General features: G+C 51.6%; 1 protein-coding gene across 1 annotated transcript; it reads right to left on the bottom strand.

Moving 5' to 3' along the window:
* On the bottom strand, positions 1-22,233 carry CTDNEP1 (CTD nuclear envelope phosphatase 1). Its single transcript, XM_080980000.1, has 8 exons — positions 21,941-22,233; positions 11,165-11,231; positions 10,906-11,024; positions 8,806-8,877; positions 5,534-5,650; positions 4,682-4,793; positions 1,628-1,712; positions 1-836 (listed from the first exon to the last, which is right to left on the bottom strand). Exons 1-8 carry the CDS (start codon positions 22,040-22,042, stop codon positions 776-778), a joined length of 735 nt encoding a protein of 244 aa, XP_080836126.1. The 5' UTR covers positions 22,043-22,233; the 3' UTR covers positions 1-775.
* Positions 22,234-24,256: the final 2,023 nt, after the last annotated feature.

Genomic DNA, 24,256 nt, shown 5'->3' with positions numbered 1-24,256 from the left:
TTTAGGGTTGTCGGGTTGTTGTTTTTTTTCCACCTCAGTTCAAGGCTATAATATCTCATCGTTCAATCCCTCCCCGCCCCCCCAAAAAAAGTCAAAAATAAAATAAAACAAGGGGCAGATTGGAAGGAGTGGCCTCCTCAACACAATTCCAATGGAGGGAAAAAAGGGGGGGGGGAGACACTCCTACTTCCACAAAAAAAGGAGACAAGACTTTGAGAGGGGGGTGAAGAAATTAAACCAGGCCTGTCAGTCATCTAAAAAATAGATGGCCTTAGATGAAAGGGCTTCTCTCTTTATCAAGAGTGTAAGGGGAGGGAGAAGAAATGAAAACAAAGGAAAATAAGATCTTTGTACAGGGAGCTCGGTCTTTAAAATGAGAAAACGCAGCCTCGTCTCAAAGTGTCCGTCGCACTCCTCCGTGCGGCTGGCTTGTTTCACCCCCTTTCTTGTACATCTGCCCCCCCCCCAAGCAGTTGGTGCCATCGTGCCAATGGCGCCAGCCGCGCTTGCTGCCCCGCAGAGTCCTGGCCAGTCCCCCGGTGGGCGGGCGGGCGGGGCGGTGGTCATCGGCGCAGCTGGCTGGCGCAGGAAGAGGCGGCAGGGCTGCCCGCCAGTCAGGTGAGGGGCGCCGGCCGGCTCACTCCCAGCTCCTCCCCTCCTGGTTGGCTGAGTCCGGACACGTTCGCCAGAGTCCAAGCGACCAAGGCGGGGGGGTCACGATGGCGGGATAAGGCAGAGGTCGCGGGCCAAGCCCTGAAGAAAGGAGGAGCCACCGTCACCAAAGGCGATGCTGGTGCAGGTTTCGGCTCAGCACCGACCGCACGTCAGCTGTGAACCTGGAGGAGGAAGCGGGGGAGAGACAGAGTAAGAGCCACGCAAGGCCCGCCTCTTTGGCCAAGGCACAGGCCGACCCCCTCCTTTGGTAATCCTCACAGAACTCTAGCCCAATGGTTGCCACTGATTTTATTCTGAATGGATTTTAGAATGCTGTGCTACTTTTATTGTTGCTAGCAGCTCTGAGCCTGGCTTTGGCTGGGGAGAGTGAGATATAAATATTATTATTATTTATCTTCCACAGGATTTGGTCCCGCACGTCAACCAGTTCTAGGGCAATAAATATCGCACACACGCAAAGCGACAAGCAGACTCAACAGCCTGCACAAGAGGGGAGGAGACCGCATTTGGAACACCAAATTTGGGTCACCACCGCTCAAAAACACCATCGTGGAATTGGAAATGGTCCAGAAAAATGCAACTCAAACAATCAATTGTAGAACTCCCTGCCGCAGGAGGCAGCAATGGCCACTAGCTTGGATGGCTTTAAAAGAGGAGAAGGGCTACCAATGGCTGCTAGCCAGGATGACTATGTTCTCCCTTCACAGTCAGAGGCAGCGATGCTTCTGAATTCCAGTTACTGGAAACCGCAGGAAGGGAAAGGGTTCTTGCGCTCGGATCCTGCTCGCTGGTTTTCCCTGGGGCATCTGGTTGGCCACAGTGAGAACAGGATGTTGGCTAGACCAGTCGTTGAACAGATCCAGCAGGCTGGAAACACAGGCGCAGGGCTCCTAGAACAACCCAAAGAATCCCCGTACCCTTTTCTCCTCCCAGCTCCACCCCAGAGCTTTACCTCAAGGCATCGAGCATGGGGAGCAAGTTGAGAAGTGCCGTGTCGCTGGGATCGCTGAACCAGGACTTGATAGGTATTGCGTTATCTGCCGGACGCACACAGAGAGAGAGACACACAAACACAACCGTCACTGCGCTTGAACCACACCCTAACCCCCTCTGACCAAACCTGTGCTTTGGGCTGAACCACTTAAGATTGCTGGGGGGGGGAATACAGAAGGGGCTCATACAGCCGAAGAATCTTTTGTGTGCACACAAATCCCAAAGTGGAGAGTTTTAGCCTTGCCTTATTCCCAATGCACAAGTGCTGCAGGTGACTGAACAGAGAACACTTACATCATATTCCTGCATCACAAGGGATTGAACGAGATGACCCCTTAGGATACCTTATTTTTAACAATTGTGAAAAAAATGTATGTATAGTTGCATCCGCAATTGCAGGTGTAATTTGTTTTAATGAAGGCCAGAGAAGGCTGGTTCTCTTGGACCACATCAGATTGGCTTGCCAGATCTGCTTGAGCGTAACAGACAACTCCGAAAAGCGGAAGCGGCAGGAAGACGAGAGAAGAACGCTTGCTGAATAGAAGCAGAGAACTAAGCAGGATGCTTCAATACCATCAAATGAAATAATTTTCTCAGCTGGTGAAAATGAAGAACAAATAGCCGATGCCCAAAATGGGCATGACGGAAGTTATGAATGGGCATTAGGAAAACTAAGACGGAGTGAAACACATCGGAAACACATAATGTTGCTACGCAGAGCATCGGATATGGTGTTGGTCTGTGTGCGACAGCTGCCATCACCACTGCTGGTTTGATCACTGAAGAAGACGAGAGACTTGCGGATGATTGCAATAAAGTCAAGAGCCCAAGACAAAGTGATGAAATCTCTGGATCAGCAATTTGTTAGAGGGGTGAAATTGACTTCATCTTCTTTGACGGCTGCCAAAATAAACTAATGTTATGCTGAAAGCCGACAATTCAGATCAGCCGTCCCCCAGAACAGAATTACCATAGTTTTCCATGTATAAGACGATGGTTTTTTTAATATTTAAAAATAATGTTAAAAATTGGGGGTCGTCTTATACACAGATAGTACTGAGGAGTGACAGGCGATTGGTTGCAGCCGTGAGCAGATTGTCAGTGGTGACTTGGCAGGTCATTGGCGGCTGTGGCAAGGCCTGCTGTTGATTGACCGCCGCTGCGCCAATTGTGTGGGCGACTGGCGGCGAGCGGGCAGACGATTGGTGGCTCTGGCAATTGTGAGCGCCGGTCAGGTGGGTGAGTGATTTTCGGCAACCCCCCCCAAAAAAACACTCAATAACTCGTGGTAAGCGCCCCCCATTTTCTTAATTTGGAGTCCCCCAAAATAGGGGTCGTCTTATACATGGGGGCGTGTTATACACGGAAAAATACGGTATTTTGTGAGAGGTGAGCCATCTCTACCACTTCACTCAGAGAGAGAAACCAGCTGGAGTTATTGCTGATTATCTTGTGGATTTCATGAAGGAGGGCATTGAGATTGCAGGCAATTGGAGGCAATTCTACAATTGTTAACACTGTCTCGGAGTGCGGTACCATGCAGTGGGTAGAGGTCAAGCGTGGTCGTAAGCTGATCTGGTTGGTTTGTGCCCTCCACGCCAGCAAGTTACCCCTGCGACACTTGATCGCAGCACTTGATGGAAGACCTTGTCTAACAAGCAAGCAAGACAGGTAACATTGGCAAGATGCTACAGAACTTGAAATTGATCCTCCATGCGCCAAACTCTCCGTTGCAGAGCCTCTTACTTCACTGAGTGGCAAAGTCGTAAAGGATCTGTTTAATGATCAAGCGCAGAGGTATCGGATCACACAGGCCATAAGGGCATGGGTCCAGTGAGCCATTCAAGGTGGTTAACAACAGCAAACGGGCTTTGTCGCATACGGGTTTCAAAACATGGCCTTAAAGGCAGAACCCTCAGCGATTTAAGACTGATACATGCATTGTCTGCAAGTACTACACCTGCTGATTCAACATCAGAGTAGAACACTTTTGGGTGGAAGGCCCACTCCACATTTTGTCGAGGAGAGTTAGGCTGCAAAAGAAGGTTGTGGTGGATGCTGTTTGGCCAACCGTCCAGTGCTCAGCACGACATGCATTTAGCAAAATGATAATCCAGACGCTCTTGTGCTCAGATGACCGTGAGGAGACGACAGCTGGTGTCCAAAAGATCGGTGACTTGAGGTGTGAAGAGGACGACACACTGGGAGGAGATCTTTGTGTACATCCGAGGAAGGCGCTTTCCAGCAACCCCAGCGCTTCATCCCTGTTGGAGCTGACAGACTGGTCCGACAGGCTATAGGAACCTCCTTTGACATGTAAACTTGCTACAGTGGAAGTAAGTTCGCTAGCAAGCCCATACAAATTTCACAATGGCCTTGTCACGCTCGGTCTATAGCAAGGCGTGTGAAAGAAGTCACAGAGTCAGCAGGTAGGGTGTAACTCATGAGGAACGTGAGGCGTGTATCAGAGGCCAAGAAGTCTGCGGCTGATGTCCAGGGATGCAACTTCTTGTTTGCATTTCTTCTAAACTGATGCCATTACTTCCTGGTGTTGTTTCATGATTAAAAGTGCGCTTAGGAGGATGTTTCATGCAGAGAAACTAAAACGTTTACAGCATCACCTGACATTTTCAGAAGGTAAAATTAAAAATCTCTGGTTTACCGAAAGCAGTTTGTGAGCTTTTTAATCGAACGTAGACTTACCAAGTACAAAAAGAATAGCAGATTTGAACTCCTCACACCTGGAAACGTGTTTTTAAGATGCCTCGCTGAATATGTCTGCAAGAATTCACCCCCTAAAATGGCATGCTCTCCTGTGGGAATGAGTGGCTGGTTCCTTAAGTCCCCAGGGACGGGAGTGAGCAAGGAGGAAGATACAGCAGGCCCGCCACGAGACATCCTGGGCTGCAGAGAGCAGCCCCTCACCCAGCAAGCAGACCACTGGTCAAGGCACAGGACACCACCCCTCACCCACCACCAATTTTCAAAGGGGACGGCGGGTCTAGCCCCCTACCTGGATGGCTCCTGTAGGCTCCTGGCGAATTGTCCAGGATGACTATGCTGGACAGGTCGTTATGGACGACGGAAAGGTCTTTGATGTAACTGCCCAGCTCCAAAGTGCAGTGCTGGAAGGAGAGAGAGAGGGGGAGTTGGGGGGGTGTATGTTTGCACACAGGACAGAAATAACAATTCTCTCTTAAACTGGACAGGGCTGCAGCTCGGTGGTAAGTTCACCAAACCTCAATCCATCACAGAAGATGAAGAGCCCCAGCCGAGTCTTCAGAGATTTCCTGCTTTCCCAGCAGACGGCTTCTTCCAGAGTCCCACGGTTATGGGGAAACCTCTTCTCCCGCACTGTTCGAAGTGTTCATTATTTCCAGGCGCAAGGCAAAGCTAAACGCCACTATGGACTTTATACAGTTCTTCTGGTCTTTGAAGTGAGGATGCTTATGTACGGAGAGATCCGCTAACGCTATCACCCTGCTAGCTGACGCTGCTGTGTAAAACCCACAGCCTCTTCCCCTGACTCTCACAGATTCAGAGTCAGACCCTGACAGCAAAGCAGGAGAGCATCAGGACAGGACCTCACATAATGGAAGAAATGCCCCGGAGACTATCATGCCCGTCTCTGCATTCCTGAACCAATGGGAGGGTGAGCAACTCAGCCAGTCAAGCGCACGACCTTGCTGCCGTTGCTATGGTAACCCCAGTGCACCTGGTACCCTTCTCTCAGCACATCCAGGTGTGCCACTCATTTGGCAGCAAGCAAGCCAAGGCGGGGAGCCTTCCCTCTGAGCCACTGGGTGGACCCTTCTTCTCCCTACTCCACAGGCTGTTTCACAGCCGTAAGGGGCAAAGGACTCACCTGTCTGTAGTATCTTCTCTTTAGGATGCTCCTATTATTGTCTAGCTTGTCGGCCACAGCAGAGCCATATATTTCCATGCTGGCTGTGAAGACCACCAGCTCATACCACTGGCTCACCTGAGTCGGTGGGAAGGGGAGAAGAAAAGGAAATGGAAAGTCAGAGGGGAGCTCCCTTTGTCCTTCACACACAAAAAGCCCCTTTCACTCTCGCAGGCAGATGAAAGCCCAAGATTTCGGCAACTTTCACCCACACATAATCCAAATTAGACTTTCAGGAAACGCCATCTAATTTCCCCAAATCTTCCATGCCCTCCCAATACAGATTACATTTAAGCATCACTTAAAACTTGTCGGTCTGAAAAGCTCTTCATGAACGGATTGTGGCACGGTTATTACGCCAGCCCCTCCAAAGAACGACAGCCAGGCAGAGTGCAGCAGGCACCCATTATTAGTCCTGCAGAAGCACCCCCTTCCGTTCTCAGCCCTTAACGGAAGAAGCTGCTTCCTGCTCATAGCTCCTATCGACCTGCAACAAGAGCCTTGTGATGCTTTTGGGGGCTTTCAGTGAACACCTCTTCCTCTTTCCCAACCTCCTTCCCCCTGGCAGCTTCTCAGGTTCTGGCCAGCCCTCCCACTATCAAGTCTAAAGCTAAGTAATGATGGTGCCAGGCAAGCCTCCCTGGGGAGAGCATTACACAAGTGCGGGGCCACCACTAAAAAAGGCCCTGTTCTTGTGTCGCCACCCTCCGCAACACCCGTGACGCAGGACCTCAGGGGATAGTTGCAGCGCCTGGGTTGGTGCATGTGCTTTTATGTATTCCATGATTTGCACCCTTCCCTGGATTTGACGGAGATGGCGACTAGCCTTAGTAAACAAAGCAAAGCTCCAGGGGCCTGCTTCAAATTTTCCAAGTTTCCGGGAAGCAGTGGGAAGAGAGAAAGTGAAGAGGAAAGGGACTACTACCCTAAAGAAGCTGGGACGAATTGCTGTGAGCAGGATTAACGCGGATTAGGCTAAACAGGTGCCGGCGATTAGAGGCAAGGCTGGCTGATCCAGTTGGGTCTGGGATCAGCTCTCCACCCTTGAACCAGACAAGGCAAGGGTGGAGCAGGACAGAATGGATTTAGCACACCACCTTCTCTCCCAGGCAGAGCTGGCTCTGGGAAGATCCATCCCTGGGCGTGTGCATCACTCGAAAGGCCACCCAAGTTCAAAACATTTCCGGGTGATGCAAGTGGGCAACACACAACACAATGTCTTCCCAGTTGCCCTGGCTGCTACTCCCCCCCCATGTCACTACCCCACCCTCCAAGTAAACCTTTCCCGAGCTGGAACCCTCCCCATGTTTTGGACTACAACTCCCATCAGCCCCTGTCAACAGGCGCTGATGGACAGGCATGGTGGAGGACAGTCCTTCAGCATCGGCAGTGTGCCAGGATGCTCATACCTGCTTGGCAGTTTCTCCACGGAGCTCAGTGAGGGGAGGATGGGCCTCCCAACATAGTCCAGCTCAAGAGCGTGAAGCTGAGAGGCTTGGAAAGCCCCCTCTGGACTGGAGGAGCACGCCCAGCGAATCAGTGGCACTGCAGCGGTCACAGCTGTGGGTTCAAATCCGCCCTGGCCACGTGAAGCCCGCCGGGGGGAACTTGCAGGCCGGTTGCTATCACTCAGTCTAACCTACTTTTTGTAGGGTTGTTGTGACAATAAAAATATAGAGGGGCGGAGAATTGGCACGTCTTGGTCTCCTGGAAGGAAAGCTGGGATAGCGATGTTCTGCAGACACACAGCTCTGCTTCTTTACATCTGCAGGTGTGGGAGTGGATGTGCTGGACTGATGTCTTGCCTCAGTAATGGACTGGAGGAGAGCCAATAAACTGAAGCTCAGTCCAGACTGAGGTACTATTAGGGGGCTGTTTCCTAGACTGGATGGATGGGAGGTGGCCTGCTCTTGAGGGGGGTTACACTCTCTCTGAAGGAGCAAGTATGCAGCTTGGGGGTCCTTCTAGATCAGGGGTAGGCAATCTAAGGCCCGGGGGCTGGATGCGGCCCAATTGCCTTCTCAATCCGGCCCACAGACGGTCCAGGAATCAGCATGTTTTTACATGAGCAGAATGTGTGCTTTTATTTAAAATGCATCTCTGGGTTATTTGTGGGGCATAGGAATTCGTTCTTTTTTTCTTTTCTTCAAAATATAGTCCAGCCCCCCACATGGTCTGAGGGCTGGCTGACTGGCCCACAGCTGAAAAAGGTTGCTGACCCCTGTTCTGGATCCTTTGCCTTCCATCCACTACGGCTGCTGGCCCAGCTGCACCCCTGTCTGGACTGGGACAGCCTAATGTCTGTTGTCTATGCTCTGGTAACCTTCAGGTTAGATTACTGCAATGCGTTATACATAGGGTTGCCCCTGAAGACGGTCTGGAAACATCAGCTGGTGCAGAATTCAGCAGCCAGGTTGCTCACTGGACCTAGGATGCTTTGAGCCTATAACGCCAATCCTGGCCCGACTCCACTGGCTGCCAATTACCGCATTTTTCGCTCTATAAGACGCACCAGACCGCAAGACGCACCTAGTTTTTGGAGGAGGAAAACAAGAAAAAAAATATTCTGAATCTCAGAAGCCAGAACAGCAAGAGGGATCGCTGTGCAGTGAAAGCAGCAATCCCTCTTCCTGTTCTGGCTTCTGGGATAGCTGTGCAGCCTGCATTCGCTCCATAAGACGCGCACACATTTCCCTTTACTTTTTAGGAGGGAAAAAGTGAGCCTTATAGAGCAAAATATACGGTAGTTTCTGGGCCCAATTCAAAGTGCTGCTTTTGACCTATAAAGCTTTAAACAGCTTGGGACCGCCTCTCCCCATATGAACCAACAGATCATCATCTGAGGCCCTTCTTCAAATGCCCCATCCACAAGAGGTCCAGAGGGTGGCAACACAAGAACGGGGCCTTTTCTGCGGTGGCTCCCCACTTGAAGAATGCTCTCCCCCAGGGAGGCTCGCCTGGCACCTTTGTAACATATATTTAAGTCCCAGGCAAAAACTTTCCTCTTCTGCCTGGCTATTGATTAATTAAACAATCTATGACCTTTTAAACGGGGGCAGGTATTTTGTTGTCGTTGTCATTGTATGCATTTTTGTGCGTTTATATTGTAGACCGCCCTGGGATCTTCGGATGAAGGGTGGTTTAGAAATTTAATAAAGAATAACAATAATGGCAATGTTATAATCAATAAAATAAAATAAATAAAATATCTGTCTCGCGCACAAACACCTTACCACTTCTAGGAAAAAGTCCACGTGAGGCCTCTTGTGTACAAAAAAGCGGACTGGATGTTTGTCTATGACAACCTGGAAACAGAGGAAGGCCTTTTAGTCAAAGCCTGGCAAAGTAAATATGGCCCAGAGCCTTCTTGATGCTGTGGACTACAACAGCCGGAGGCTGGGGCTGATGGGAGTTGCAGTCCACCACCACCACAAAATCGGCAGGTTGGTGAAGAGAACTCAGTGATAAGTACGTTTCCGAGCACCATTCAAAGTGTTGGTGCTGACCTTTAATGTCCTAAACGGCCTCAAAGGCCCAGTACAGTGGTACCTCGGGTTACATACGCTTCAGGTTACAGACTCCGCTAACCCATAAATAGTGCTTCAGGTTAAGAACTTTGTTTCAGGATGACAACAGAAATCGTGCTCCGGCGGCGTGGCAGCAGCAGGAGGCCCCATTAGCTAAAGTGGTGCTTCAGGTTAAGAACAGTTTCAGGTTAAGTACAGACCTCTGGAACGAATTAAGTACTTAACCCGAGGTACCACTGTATATCTAAAGGAGCATCTCCACCCCCATTGTTCTGCCCGGACACTGAGGTCCAGCTCCGAGGGCCTTCTGGCAGTTCCCTCCCTGCGAGAAGCCAAGTTACAGGGAACCAGGCAGAGGGCCTTCTCGGTGGTGGCGCCCGCCCTGTGGAACGCCCTCCCACCAGATGTCAAAGAGAACAACTACCAGACTTTTAGACGACATCTGAAGGCAGCCCTGTTTAGGGAAGCTTTTAATGTTTGATGTTTTATCATGTTTTTAATATTTTTTTGGAAGCCACCCAGAGTGGCTGGGGAAGCCCAGCCAGATGGGCAGGGTATAAATAATAAAAAATTAATTATAATTATATTATTAGGCTCCGTGGCTGCCTCTGATCCTCAAAAAATGAGACCAAACTCAATCCCCAGTGGCTAGCGTGGGTTGCTGTGGGAACTTCAGGGCTTCACCTAAGCCAAGGCAGCTGCTTTCTGAAGCCAGGAAAACAGCCCTGGACACGTGAAGAATGCAGACTGGCTGGTGCAGAGATCCTCTGCAATGGCTGCGCCACCGCAAACTGGCTACAGGTTGCAAACCCTCCCTGCTGCACCTTCCGGAGGCCAAGAGGGCCGCCTCCTCCCTTGAGCCTACACACCTGATGTCACTGGAGTGTGTAGGTCAGTAACCACAGAGTTCAAAGATGGAGTTAACTCTTTGTTAGCTAAAAAGCAAGATCTCCACAGACTTGGCTGAGTGTCAGGCTCAGGCCTAATGAGCAAAACAGTTCCCTCCATGAAAACCAGTGGCAGAGACTGAAAGTCCCCTTCTCTCCCCAGGGCTTTCCCCCAAGCAATCAGAGACAATATACCATATTTTTCTGTGCATTAGATGAGGTTTTTTGACTCAAAAATCATGCCGGAAAACTGGGGTCGCCCTATACACTGATAGTGGTGTGAGGGGGAAGCTGCGCCCCCCGCCAGCTGGTTTGCGGGTGCGCAACTCCCCCTCCCATGTTGCTGCGGGAGGCGCGCGCTCTAGGGAGCAGTTTCCCGCAGCAGCGTGGAGGGGAAGCTGTGCCTGCCAGCCAGCTGGTTGGCAGCCCGTGCTCTAGGGAGCTTCCCGACCACAGTGGCATGGGGGTAGTGGCTGCCCACTTTGCCAACCCCCTGCAACGGCCCTGCTGGGGTGATGGCGTGTGTGCAATTCCCCCTAAAAAAAGCTCATCAACTTTGGGCCATCTCCCCTCATTTTCTTTAAATTTAGTCCCCAATAATAGAGGGGCATCTTATACATGGGGGGGGGGGCGTCTTATACACCGAGAAATACAGTATGTGTATTGTCAACCTCTCCTCCTGTCTCCTAGGCTCCCACCCTTCTGCTTTTTTCTGTCCCAGCTCACTAAGCCCTGTTACCCCTTCGGCTTCTGACACCTCCTCCCCCCAGTTTCCTCGCTCTTGACCATTCATCGTCATCCCACCACCAATCCCCGGGCTCTGAGCCTTCCTCTCTGGGTCCATTCCCCCGGCGTCCAACCAGCCCCTGCTACCTGCGCCCCTTGCGCCCAGCTCCTCCCGCACCCGAGAACGGCTCACCTTAAGGATGAAGTCGGGCGGAGTGCCAGGCCTCACCGTGGGCCGCAAGACTCCGTCGTGATGGGAGTGGATCAGCGTCTCGTCCAGGTCGAGCACAAGGATCTTCCTCTTCACCTGGTCTGGTGGAGGTGGGGAGAGGAGCGTCAAGACAAACAGATCAGTGCCCTACACACCTCCCTCCTTCCAGTGCTCTGGGGAGAGCCTGGGGCAGGGCGAGGGAACCAGGGAGACCCCCCCCTCCACGGGGCAATGTACTTACTGAGGCGCTCCCGTGAAACTTTGGAAAGGGGAAGAATGTCGTAGCGCACCGTCTGATACTGGATCACCTGCCGGACAGACACAGGAAAAGGGGGGTTGAGTTTATAAAGGGTGGCCCAGAAAGAACACCTGAAGGGCCAGTGTTAGAAATTAGGCAGGTGCCAGGTGCGTTTTGCGACCAGCACTGGTCCAACTGCAGCCCCGTGGAGATCTCTGGACGCCAGGTTAGCAACAGACATTTCCATGTGGCTGGCCCCTCAAACTTTCTTAAGCAGGTGAGCTCATTTCTTGCATTTATCTCCCACCTTTTCCTCCAAGGAATACATGGTTCACCCCGCTCATCAGTTAATCCCTACAACGACCCTGTGAGGTAGGTGAAGAGGCCGCGACTGAGTCCAAGGTCACTCAGGACTGTGCGAGGATTCGAACCCGGAACTCCCAGGTCCTCGTCTGACACACTCACCACTGCAACCACCCTGACTTCCTAGAATCCTTCTGCTATGGGGCAGCTCTATAAATTAAGCGGGTAAATAAATATGGGGGGAGCAAAATGTCACATAGAGAAGCATCTGAAATATTTTCCTTAAAGCTTGAATTTCTTTTATTCAGGATTGGTTGACTGGATGTAAACCACTTTGAGATATATGTAAAGCGGTATAAAGGTAAAGGTAAAGGGACCCCTAACCATTAGGTCCCGTCGTGACCGACTCTGGGGTTGCGGCGCTCATCTCGCTTTACTGGCCGAGGGAGCAGGCGTATAGCTTCCGGGTCATGCGGCCAGCATGACTAAGACGCTTCTGGAGAACCAGAGCAGCGCACGGAAACACCGTTCACCTTCCTGCCGGAGCGGTACCTATTTATCTACTTACACTTTGACGTGCTTTCGAACTGCCAGGTTGGCAGGAGCAGGGACCGAGCAACGGGAGCTCACCCCGTCGCGGGGATTCAAACCGCCGACCTTCTGATTGGCAAGTCCTAGGCTCTGTGGTTTAACCCACAGCGCCACCCGCGTCCCTTGTAAAGCAGTATAGAAATGAAATTAATAATAATTTGCACTGCATGAACAAAATAGCGCCTAGACATTCTCTTGTGGTGACCATAGCTGAGGTTTAAGGTGCCCTTTGGCGATTAGCTTATACATATGAATTTCTAACAATGCAGAAGGCAGGACACTCAGGCCAGAAGAGCTGGATTTCAAGAGAGGCTATCTGACCTTGCCTGAATCGCCTCCCTAACCAAGCCGCTTATTCCAGGCCCAGCTGAGAGAGGCAGTTGTCACTGCTGATACTAACAGCCTCCAGGATACCTTTGTGACTGACACTTTCCACCTTTGCAGGTTTAGGACTTTTTAAAAGGAAAACCCCGCAGCAACCAGGCTTGCACTTGGCGTTTAGCTGTTTTGAAAGCCAACCCTCTTTCTACTTCCAAGGAAACCGCTATGAACTGGGCAGCCTGGTCACTTGCTCATTTCTGCTGAATTCTGCTCAGCAGGAAAAGGGTGTCGCTCCAAGCAGCTTGGAAAGGAGAAGCTGAGTGAACCGTGCAGGGCAAGGCCTTACGGGGCAAGGAGCAGGCTGCGTGTTCGCCACACATTTGGGGAGCTCGCTGGACGTGACCAAAGGAGCCAGCCATGGCCTCCCTCAGGCTAGCCTACCTCTCAGGGTTGTTGCTGCAGGGATTAAATTGGGACGGGGAGAGAGAGAGCCATATACGCCACCTTGGAAGAGAGGGTATAAATGCAACGAAGGACAAAACAAAGTTAGAGCCGCCAGAGTATTCTGGACCAGCGGAAACATTATACAGAGAATCCCGCAAGCTAATAATAATAATAATAAATTTTATTTATACCCCGCCCTCCCCAGCCTGAGCCGGGCTCAGGGCGGCTAACACCAGTAAAATTACAGTAAAAACATAATAGGAGGGGAAACCCAATTTAAAATATGGGTCAAAATGCAATTTAAAATGCAGCCTCATTTTAAAAGTAGCCCATAGATCAAAACCATAAGGGGAGGGAAACATAAGGGTCAGACTGAGCCCAGACCAAAGGCCAGGCAGAAAGATGTCAAGTCCCGCAGGGCCCTAGTCTCTTAGGACAGAGCGTTCCACCAAGTCGGGGCCAGTGCTGAAAAGGCCCTGGCCCTAGTTGAGACCAATCTAACCTCCTTGAGACCTGGGACCTCCAAAGTGTTGTCGTTTGTGGACCTTAAGGTCCTCTGCGAGGCATACCAGGAGAGGCGGTCCCATAGTTCTCCAAGTTCTCAGGTATCCTCCCCACACACCCTCAAATTCCCTCTCATATCTCTTGCCAAAAGACCTTCCGTCCTTTGGATTTGTTTTTTTCAAAGGGCAAGAACAAAAGAAGCTGCCTTGCACCAGTTTGGCCTATTTGTCCACGGGGCCTAGTATCACCTGCTCTGACTGGCAGAGGCAGACCGTTCCCGTCACCTTCCGGCAGAGATCCTTTTAGCAGAAGGCGGCCCCGGGGACAAAACCTTCTATATGCCAAGCAGCTGCCCTGCCACCGAGCCAGGGGCCTTCTCCTTAAACGGAGAGCAGTGAAGGGACTGAGCTCTGAACCAAAAGGCCTGCATTAAGAGAGTCACTTTTGCCCTGAGCAAATTCATTTAGGCAAGTCGAAATCCCCAGTCTCTGTCCTGGCCAGTGGGAAGAGAACCCTGACCCACCCTGCAAGGAGGCCGTTAAGGAAGGATTCTTGGCGCAAGGCGAATGAAACCCTCTGGACGCTCAAAACGCTCTGACTGCATTCCAGGTGTGACGAAGTTCACCTGGTGGTGGTGCCTGGCACTCCAGCACCACGGCCGCACCTGCCTCAGAGGCCAGGAAAGTAGCCAGATCGCTGTCTGACTGATCAACAAACCACTTCGCAGCCAGAAGCTATCATCAAAGCGGTGTAATAGGGGAAAGGATTACACACCAGAAGTCGTTTCTACCATTGTACAGTTAAAATGCCGCCATCTACCTTTGGGGAATCATAGAACCTTAGTGTGGGAAGGGACCCCGAGGGTCATCTAGTCCAACCCGCTGCAATGCAGGAATCTCAACCCCACCTCCACAGTTACGAGGCAGGAACGGTTCTCAATGCCAGTTGCTGGAGACCACAGAGTGGGGAGAGTGCTCTTTTATGGGGATTTGAACCCCTGTCTCCCAGGCCACAGATCAGCACTCTAACCCATGGGTAGGCAAACTAAGGCTCAGGGGCCCGATCCGTCCCAATCACCTCTCGTAAGTCTCCTCTTTTCCAGGCTAAACGCACCCAACTCCTTCAACTGTCCCTCATCAGGACTGGTTTCCAGACACTTTATAGCATGGGTAGGCAAACTAAGGCCCGGGGGCCAGATCCGGCCCAACCGCCTTCTCAATCCAGCCCGCGGGCGGTCCAGGAATCAGCATAGAATGTGTCCTTTTATTTAAAACGCATCTCTGGGTTATTTGTGGGGCATAGGAATTGGTTCATTTTTTCTTCAAAATATAGTCTGGCCCCCCACAAGGTCTGAGGGACAGTGGACCGGCCCCCTGCCGAAAAAGTTTACTGACCCCTGCTCTAACCCCTGCAACGAACTGCCTCTTACGAAAGGCCCCTAGCTACAGAATTTCCACACTGAGAGTGCAGAACGCCTTCAGATATTCCCACGATGCCTCCTGGAGCATCTCTTGGGGAAAGGCCTCTAGGAAATGGGATGGGGAGGGCTCAGAGCCCATGCCAGGGAAGATGCCAAAGCCCTCTCCGGTTTGGAGGGTCTCCGACAGCCACAGAGGGCAGGTAAGGTCTCAGCTGCCCGCCAGAGCTGACCACACTGGGCCAGAGAGGCCAATGGGGTGACTCTCCTCATCTCGTGCTTGTCCAGATCTATTTTTGCCTCCCACCTGCTCCTTTTCCTCAAACGGCTCCTCTGCAAGGGCACATAGATGGCCGCAGGCCCAGGGGTCTGTCTCTCGCTCTCTTCCGCCCCCCGGCCTGGCCTGGCTCCTTACCCACCCACACTCGCTCACACGACAGCTGCCCCCTCAACTGCCCTTGGCAGGCACCTGCAAGTCCCATGCCTGCGGCCGACACCCTCCCGCCCCACGTGGTCCCCTCCCAAATTTAGCCAGGGCAGCCTCTTGCGACTGGGAAGCCGGCCAGAGGCCAGGAGGCCCCTGTCCCAGAAGAAGGCACTGGAACTGGGGGCTGGAAGGAGAGAGAGAGAGTGGGGATCGGAGGCCCAGCAAGGAAACAGAGCAACCTCAGGGTGGAGTGGGGGGAAATCAAGGAGCATCGTGGCCCCCCAAACCCTCGTTGTGGGGGCAGCCCTGCCTTGTCTTTCTCTCTCTCTCTCTCCTACACACACTTGGTGAGAGGCCATCTGGGGCCATGGCAGCAGATACTACAGTTTAGCTCCATGTTTCTCAAACTTGGGTCCCCGGCTGTCGCTGGACTACAATTCCCATCACCCCTGGCCACTGGTCCTGCTAGCTAGGGGTGATGGGAGTTGTAGTCCAACAACAGCCGGGGACCCCAGTTTGAGAAACACTCTAGCTAGCCCTTCCTATGCTTTGACCTGACACCCAGTGTGGCATAGCGGTTAAGAGTGCTAGACTCAGCCAGTGTTAAAATCTCACGATATATAAGCCGGGTGCCAAATGGCATCTTAAATTTAGGTTGCCGTCACTAAACAATGCTGTCCAGGGTTGCAAAGACTGCGGAGAGAATCATTGGGTGCCCTCTTCCCACCTTGGATCAAATCTACGCTTCCAGGTGTCATAAGAAAGCTGCAGAGATAGTGCAGGATAGTGCGCACCCCGGAAATAATCTCTTTCAGCTTCTGCCTTCTGGAAGAAGGTACAGGGTTATAAAGACTAGGACCAGCTGCCTGAGAAACAGTTTCTATCCAAATGTGATTTTGGTTTAAAACGCAGTGTAAGGTAGTCTCTGTGGGAGTATACAGTGGTGCCTCGCAAGACGAAATTAATCCGCTCCGCGAGTCTCTTCGTCTTGCGGTTTTTTCGTCTTGCGAAGCACGGCTATTAGCGGATTAGCGGCTATTAACGGCTTAGCGGCTTAAAGAAAAAGGAAACAAACTCGCAAGAACTCGCAAGACGTTTCGTCTTGCGAAGCAAGCCCATAGGGAAATTCGTCTTGCGGAACGACTCAAAAAACGGAAAACTCTTTCGTCTTGCGAGGCATTCGTCTTGCGAGGTACCACTGTATTGTATTTAATTATGGGGTATCAGAGTTTTTAGGGGGTCAGCCAGGCTGGGATAGTTGGGATAGCAGGCTTGTTGGTTTTTGAATGTCTGATGTAGATTTTTTCAATTTCGTTGTTCTGTATGGGACAATGACAATAAAGATTATTGTATCGTATCGTAAATGACCCTCAGAGTCCCTTCCAATGCTATGATTCTATGATATCAACTACATTGCTTGACTGTAGCTTGCTTTTACAACAATTCACGTGCCCCAGTATGCAAGAAGGAGAAACACCGGTGAAATGGAAATAGTATTAACTATGGACTAAGGCAGAGGTTTTTAAACTGCGATTGCCAACCTGGTGCCCCAAAATCTCTGCATAGTGGCAACTGGACCTGTGCTAGTAGCAAAATTTGCCTGGTGCCTGGCTGATTCCTAACACTGCTCTCAGGCTAACCTACCTCGCAAGGTTGTTGGGAGGATAAAGTGGGGGCGGGGGAAGATGTACGAACACCTCCTTGGAGGAAAGGCGGGATATAAATGTCGTGAATAAAACAAATCCTCTTCTCACACAGACAGAAAAGTTGGCAGAGAGGTGTAAGCAGAAGAAGTCAAGAGTCCAAGCCTTGAAGCCCATGTAGCTGTGAGCATGATCCAGGAAGAGGCCAATTTCTCGCCTCTGGGGGGGCACCTCTGCCTTCCCCCTCTTATCAAGCAGATGGTGGAGGGAGGGGTTTATGAGGCACAGGTGGACTTAAGGAGATCCAACCTTCCACTCCAGAGTAACCCCACTCCCCCTGGTTGCTCTCATAAAGACGGACTGAGAAACTAAACCAGAGGCTCCACTTCCTCTCCAAGTCGCTGGGGCCTCAAAGTGCAGAACCTCACCATCACTTTGACAGAGCTTTGGAACTGGTTGTGAAAAGGAAGTTTCTGGGGTTTGGTTTTGACAAGTGGGTTGTTATTTTTTCAAAAAGAAAGAAAGCCAGCATGCATGTAAGTTTTCTCTTACTAGAGGAACAAGGAGAAAAGAAGCCGAGTGAACAAAGAGACGGCTTTTGCACTCCCCATGTCACACACTGTTTGGGTTTGTGCTCTAGGTGAGATGGAAAAGGATGCCTTTGGCTGCCTGACACAGACAGACAGACAGACACCTGGCCTGGCCTGGCGTCAATTGCTAGCCATTTCTTTGGGTTACCAGATGAGCCTGACAATTCCTCAAGAACCGGGCACAACACGCCGTTCAGCTCCCAGCTTCACCCGCCACAAATTTCACCCTGGACCTCAACATTCAAGTGCTAATTCTGCAGTGGCACCTGGAGAAGCCCACTTCTGCCCAGGGCCCTCCTTGCTCAGGCTCCTAGAAGCTCAGCGCTGGAGTCTAGGAAAAGGAAACATCCGAAGTGCGGGTATTAAAATTAACAGCAAAAGCATTGCCTTGTCTATTGTATGATGGCTGAGGCTGTCACCAAGCCACTCTCATTATTTCTCCTGATATGACTGTTCCCTGCCCTCTCTCCTCAGAAGTCCGCCTCTGAAGACGATGCAGAAACTTCAGCTGGTGTAGAATTCAGCAGCCAGGTTGCTCACCGCAGCAAGAAGGTTTGAGTGTGTAACACTGCGCTGGCTGCCAATTAGTTTCTGGCCCACTCCAAAGTGCTGGTTTTGAGCTATTAAGCCTTAAACAGGTCAGGACCGTAATACCTCAAGGACCACCTCTCCCCATATGAACCAACCCAGACCCTGTGATCGTCATCCGAGGCCCTTCTTCATGTGCCTCCTCCAGAAGACGTCCACAGGGCAGCCACACGAGAACGGGCCTTTTTTGCAGTGGCTCCCCGTTTGTGGAATGCCCTCCCCAGGAAGGCTCTCCTGGCACCTTCATTACATATCTTTAGGCACCAAGCAAAGCTGTTTCTCTATAACCAGGGCTTTGGCTGATTCTGTGGTCTTTTAAATATGTTCAGGCCACGGGAGGAATTACTGGTTTGATCTTGTTCTTGTTTTTATTATGTATTTTCTGCTCTTATTTTGCTTGTTTATGTTGTGAACCGCCCTGGGATCTTCGCATGAAGGGTGGTATGCAAATTTAATAAGTAAAATAAATAAAATAAAACTCCTGAGCTGACTTGGAAAAATCCAACATTTCCTTGTCCCCTAGAAGGGGAACCGACACTCCCAATCACAACCTTTCTGTTAGAATGCCCCCAGCCTCACTCAGGACTAGACTCCCTCCACCCTTGGCCATCTGCTGCGCTCCAGATACCCTGAACTACCACTCCCAGCCAGGACTAGGTTGGGGAAGGTTGGTCAACAACACCAGTCAGCAGGGGGGGAAAGCAGCTACTCTCAGGGGAGCAACCAGATGGATCGGGTGCATTTGGATAATCTGGAGGCGGTTGGGGTGTGTGGATGGTGGTCAACTAATTGAGGTTGAACCCAAACAAGACAGAAGTACTGTTTCTGGGGGACAGGGGGATTCACTGGTCCTGAATGAAGTAACTGTGCTCCAAAAGGACCAGGCGCGCAGCCTGGGAGTCATTTTGGACTCACTGCTGTCCATGGGGGCACAGGTCGATTCAGGGCCTGGACAGAGCAGCTTGGCAAAGCACCATAGATCCTCATGCCAGGGGTAAAGCAGAGAGCAGGCAGCCTAAATGGGCTTCAGGTGCTCTCAACTCCCCACAGTCTAAATAGGAATCAGAGGGAAACAAGGTACTGTTTCATTAGGCGACTTCTCCCAAAGCACCTTGCCGTCGCTAAACCAAATGAGGAGAGATCCTGCCTTATCCAGCAGTAGCTGTGCCTGGAAGGAAAGACAGCTAGTGGGAGTCACACAGGCACACACACACACACACGGCACTCGCTTCCTTATATTTCTGCCAACAGCAAACTTTAGGAACACACACACACACACGCGCGCCACAGTGAGGGCACGGCATCCCTGGTGCCCCACAGCTATCTTGAACGGCAAGTATTTTGAGCACTCCTAGAATCCCCCCCCCCGGCAGCTGTCCCAGGACCAGAAGGAGACCAAAGGGCTTCAAGGTAGCTCCTCCGCCTCGTGACATCCCAACCCATTTCCCCCAAAAACCAACACCCGTAGAAACCAGCCACACAGATATAAAATTATCAGTGTGATAAACTCTGGTGATAAACTCCCTGCCATATGCTAGAAGCATCTAGACAGAGCTGCTCCACACACACCCCTCCACATATTTCACACCTTCCAAGTATCTTATTAGTCAAGTGTCAAAGAAACGGGCTCACGAACCAGTCTAGTTTGGGCTTGAAACTCTCAAGTGCAAACATGGCAACCTGCTTAACTGTGAGTGTGGTGAAAGTTTCTCCTGCAAGAAGGAAGAGAAGAGGACTGCTTCCCCACCAACTCATGCTCCAGTTGCAACTGTCCCAGTCAAGCTTTATTTCAATTTTACACACAAGGTAACCAAGATGGAGTGATCTATAGGAGAACCGTGCCCTACACCCAAGAATCCCACGTCTAAAGGCAGCCCAATACTTGAACGGCACCGGCAGTCCTCAGCATGGTACGGGCACAAGGAAGGAAACAGAGGCCCACTAGAAACCTAGGAGAAGGAAAGCTGTACCTTTCATAATTAGGTACAGGTTGTCCCTCTCTCACACAAACGCACACACAGCAACAACAATGGCTGTAGCTAAAGGAGCAGTCAAGCTTCTAACCAAACACTGAAATCTGCAGGATCTCAAGCTTCACACTTCCTGTCTCCATGAAAACCGAAGCACCCTTGTTTCCTCCTCCTCAAATCCCTTCTAATCTTTGTTAATATAAACCAATGGACCCCAATCTTGTTCCCACCCTCCAAAATCATCTGAAACAAACAAAAATATTGGAAAGCAGATTGTGACACCTTAGGATGGAAATTGCAAATAAAATTGTTTTGTAGTTCCTACTGCTTCTAGTTTCCTTTTCCTCCAGTCCCAGTTCACATATGGGGCAGGGGTGTACTGAACTGGGGTATAAAAGAGATACTGCAAATTGGTGCCCTCCGGACACTGAGGATTACAACTCCCACCACCCCAGCCAGCTTGGCCAAACAACAGGGAAGATGAGGTTAGCAGTCTACGACCATCTGAAGATGTTGAGAAAATTAGGTGGCAATCCCTGCAGATTGATTCCTAAGGATATTTGAAAAAAGCACCCAAAGTTTGATGAAGCTGTGAGCTGAAGGAACAGGAAACTGCACGGCACCATTAAACGTTGTAAGTGCATTAACCGGTCAAACCAAGTTTTACATACGTATAGTTTGTAAAGGAATTTCAGGCTCAACTGACAGGCCTGACGTTTTGTTTCAACTGAGCTCCCAATCTCAGAAATACCCTTCCTCTAAGGCCAAATGGGTTCATGGGGAAGAGTTACCCCCCTTGTTTTGGTACCCCATTGTTTTCCTATAAACTACTTCTGCTGTGACCTAAGGAAGCCTTTTCCAACACTGTATGCGCCAACTGTTTTGAACTGTAACTCTCCTGCAGCTGGTGAGAGTTATATTCCAAAACCAAGTTGGGAAAGGCTGGCTTTCAAGAAGCCACTTCAGAAGTGTTAAGTTACTACTCTTTTAAACTTGGTGACACATTCACTTGCTGCTATTCACTATCTCCACTATCTGGGCGTGCGTGTTTTTAGGGTACTTCTCGTTTTCTTTAAAGCTGAAACGGCACTTGCAAAACTTTTAGTAAAACATCCCTTGCAGGGTCAATGGTGAGAAAGTGTAACCACTGGCTGAGAAACCATGGGCCAAATTTGAAAAGGCACTTGAACTGTCGGCAAAGTCTGAAACCGGTGCATTTCCTCGCTAGCTCAATTTTAACAACATCTGAACTGTTTGCCACGGCATCAACCACACACCAGTCACTTTAGGGTACCTCCAGGAAGGGGAGACATCTGAGCCAAAGCTTTGGTACAAACCCCAGGCCAGGATTCTCAGCTCTACACTTGGACCTCACTCACACAAGCCAGTAAAACCCATACCCAGTAAAACTCAACAAGGTGTGAAGTTGTTACAACCTTCCACCCTGGCCAAACCTTCCGCCATGGAACTGGGCAGGTACGCACAAGGCAAGGTACGCACAAATATCTTTGTCCATGCACGCACACCCCTCGAAACAACTCTTTCAAGGAAAGAGGGAGCATGTATGTAGTAGCTCTGTCGCTCACAGGTAGAGCATCTGCTTAGCACGGGAAAGGTCCCAGATTCAACCCCCAAAAGCGTCTCCAGGTAGAGAGACACCCTGGAGAGTTGCTGCCGGTCAGCACAAACAGCGAGCGAGGAGGACCAATGGTTCTGAGAACAAGGCAGCTTCCTCGGCTCTTATGTTGGGCTGGCGGAGGGTCACCCTGGTCAGGAGGGCAGAGAGGTGCGAAGCGAGGAGGAGTCCCGGCTTGAGGCGGCCCCACTCTCTCACCCGCATTGAAGGGGGCCAGCGCATGGCTTTCGAAAGGGAACGCTCGCTCTCTGCACGTCCTCAGAGGCACTCTCGCCCTCGGAGCGCTTTCCAACCCGGACGCGACGCCCACCCAGCCACCGCGGGGGTCGGGGAGGCGCTACTCACGGTGCGGGCCTGCCGCCGCAGCAGGTACAGCAGGAAGCCCCAGAGCTTGGCGGCGAAGGCGAGGAAGGCCCGGAGGCCCAGCAGGCACTGCGAGCGCATCATCCCGCCGGCGGGGCCCGCCGCGCCCCCGGCCCGGCCCAGCTCCGCCAGCTTCCAGCGGGGAAGGGAGGCCGGGCGGAAGGAAGGAAGGGAAGGAGCCGGGGAGGGGGGAAGGGGAAGGCGAGGCGGGCGAGGGGCCGCCGCCCTCCGCCTCAGCCCGTGCCCGCGGGCGCCGCCATCTTAGCTCCCCGCTGACGGTCGCTACCGGCTTTAGGGGGGAAGCGCTCCCCCCCTCCCCCGCCGCCGACCGTAGTCCTCTTCTTCGGTCCGCTTCCGGGGCAACCGACCCAGCGCCACAGACTGCTTCCGGGGCGCGCGCGGCAGCGTCCAATCAGAAGCCGAGGGAGACGCGGCCACGGCGCCGAGGAGCGCACTGCGCCTGCGTCGAAGCGCTGGAGGAGACGGTTCAGTAGCGGGAGTTGGAGCGTGTGGCGCTGGGGGGAAGAGGCATGCGCGAGGACACAGCCGCGCATGCGGACAAGGTTGGGGGTCTGGGAGGGCGGCGTTGCGCACGCGCGAAACGAGAAACGTAGACACACCGCTAGCTGAAGGGGGGGGGGGACAGGAGGGTGAAGTGAGCAGGCGCGGGCTGATTAGAGAGTCTTCGGGTCTGAGCATGCGCTGAACGACCGGGGAGGGGCGAACACAACAGGGAGGAAACGGCGCATGCGTGAGGAACCAAGACGCTCGCTTGCTACTAGATGTATGGCGATAGACCTACACGCAGAGGGTTGCTTCCAGGCTCAACATGCATTTTTAAAAAAAAATAAAAAGAAATTAAGTATTGCCCTAGCTCAACATCAAAAAAACGAAGATCATGGCCACTGGGCCCATCACCTCCTGGTGATGAAGAAGAAGGGGAAGAAATGGAGGCAGTGAGAGATTTTACTTTCTTGGGCTCCATGATCACTGCAGATGGTGACAGCAGTCACGAAATTAAAAGACGCCTGCTTCTTGGGAGGAAAGCAGTGACAAACCTAGACAGCATCTTAAAAAGCAGAGACATCACCTTGCCAACAAAGGTCCGTATAGTTAAAGCTGTGGTTTTCCCAGTAGTGATGTATGGAAGGGAGAGCTGGACCATAAAGAAGGCTGATCACCGAAGAATGGATGCTTTTGAATTCTGGTGCTGGAGGAGACTCTTGAGAGTCCCATGGACTGCAAGAAGATCAACCCCCTCCATTCTGAAGGAAATCAGCCCTGAGTGCTCACTGGAAGGACAGATCCTGAAGCTGAGGCTCCAATACTTGGGCCACCTCATGAGAAGAGAAGACTCCCTGGAAAAGACCCTGATGTTGGGAAAGATGGAGGGCACAAGAAGAAGGGGACAACGGAGGACGAGATGGTTGGACAGTGTTCTCGAAGCTACCAGCATGAGTCTGACCACCTGCGGGAGGCAGTGGAAGACAGAAGGGCCTGGCGTGCTCTGGTCCAGGGGGTCACGAAGAGTCGGACACGACAAAATGACTCAACAACAACAAGTATTGCTCTGCTGGGAAGGTCGCTCATAGAAAAGAAGCGGGAAAGCCGGATTTTTTGCACAACTCTGCTTGGGTACAGGCGCGAAGAGATTGCAGCCAGAGTGCCCCACTCGGGTCTTGTTGTGCTTGGCAAATGTATTTTTGCTTTTCTTTTTCAAATATAGGTTTGAAGATGGGGCTGGACTGGTCCCCCCCAAGTCCTCTGTCCTCGCCCAGGCTTCCCACCCCCCTCCTGCTACTTAACCATCTCCCCCAGCCTAATCCTCGTTTAAAGCCATCCAGATTGGTGGCGATCGCTGCCTCCAGTGGGAGAGAGTTCCGTAGTTTAAATCCGCGCTGTGTGAAGAAGTGATTTTTTCCCTCAGGCAGCAAATGCTGTGTCCAAAAAGGTGGTGGGCTTTTCGCGGTAGGAGGAGGGTCCACACATGAGTACTGAGGCAACCCATCTTAGAAGGTAGCAGGCGTTGCAAAGGCAAAGAATTCGAATTAGAGGAATCCGACTACGGCACCAGGAAGGTTAAATGCACCTGCACTGGATTGTCAAAAAAGGAAGAGGGGAGAACCTTTGAAGCGTAAGCAGGCAGCTTTCAGAGAGAAACCACACTTCTTTGAAAGCAAGCGAGGCTGTCTGAACATAAGGAACTCCCTGCCACTAGAGATTCAGCCTCTGCCTTCCGTGCCAACTTTCAGACGTCTGCTGAAAACCAATTCTATTTCGCCAGGCCAAGGCAGGCAG

This window comes from Podarcis pityusensis, assembly GCF_964106645.2.
Source record: "Podarcis pityusensis genome assembly, chromosome: 13".
Taxonomy (NCBI): Eukaryota; Metazoa; Chordata; class Lepidosauria; order Squamata; family Lacertidae; genus Podarcis; species Podarcis pityusensis.
The sequence above is the reverse complement of the archived record's forward strand: the minus strand, read 5'-3'. Positions and strand labels throughout refer to the sequence as shown.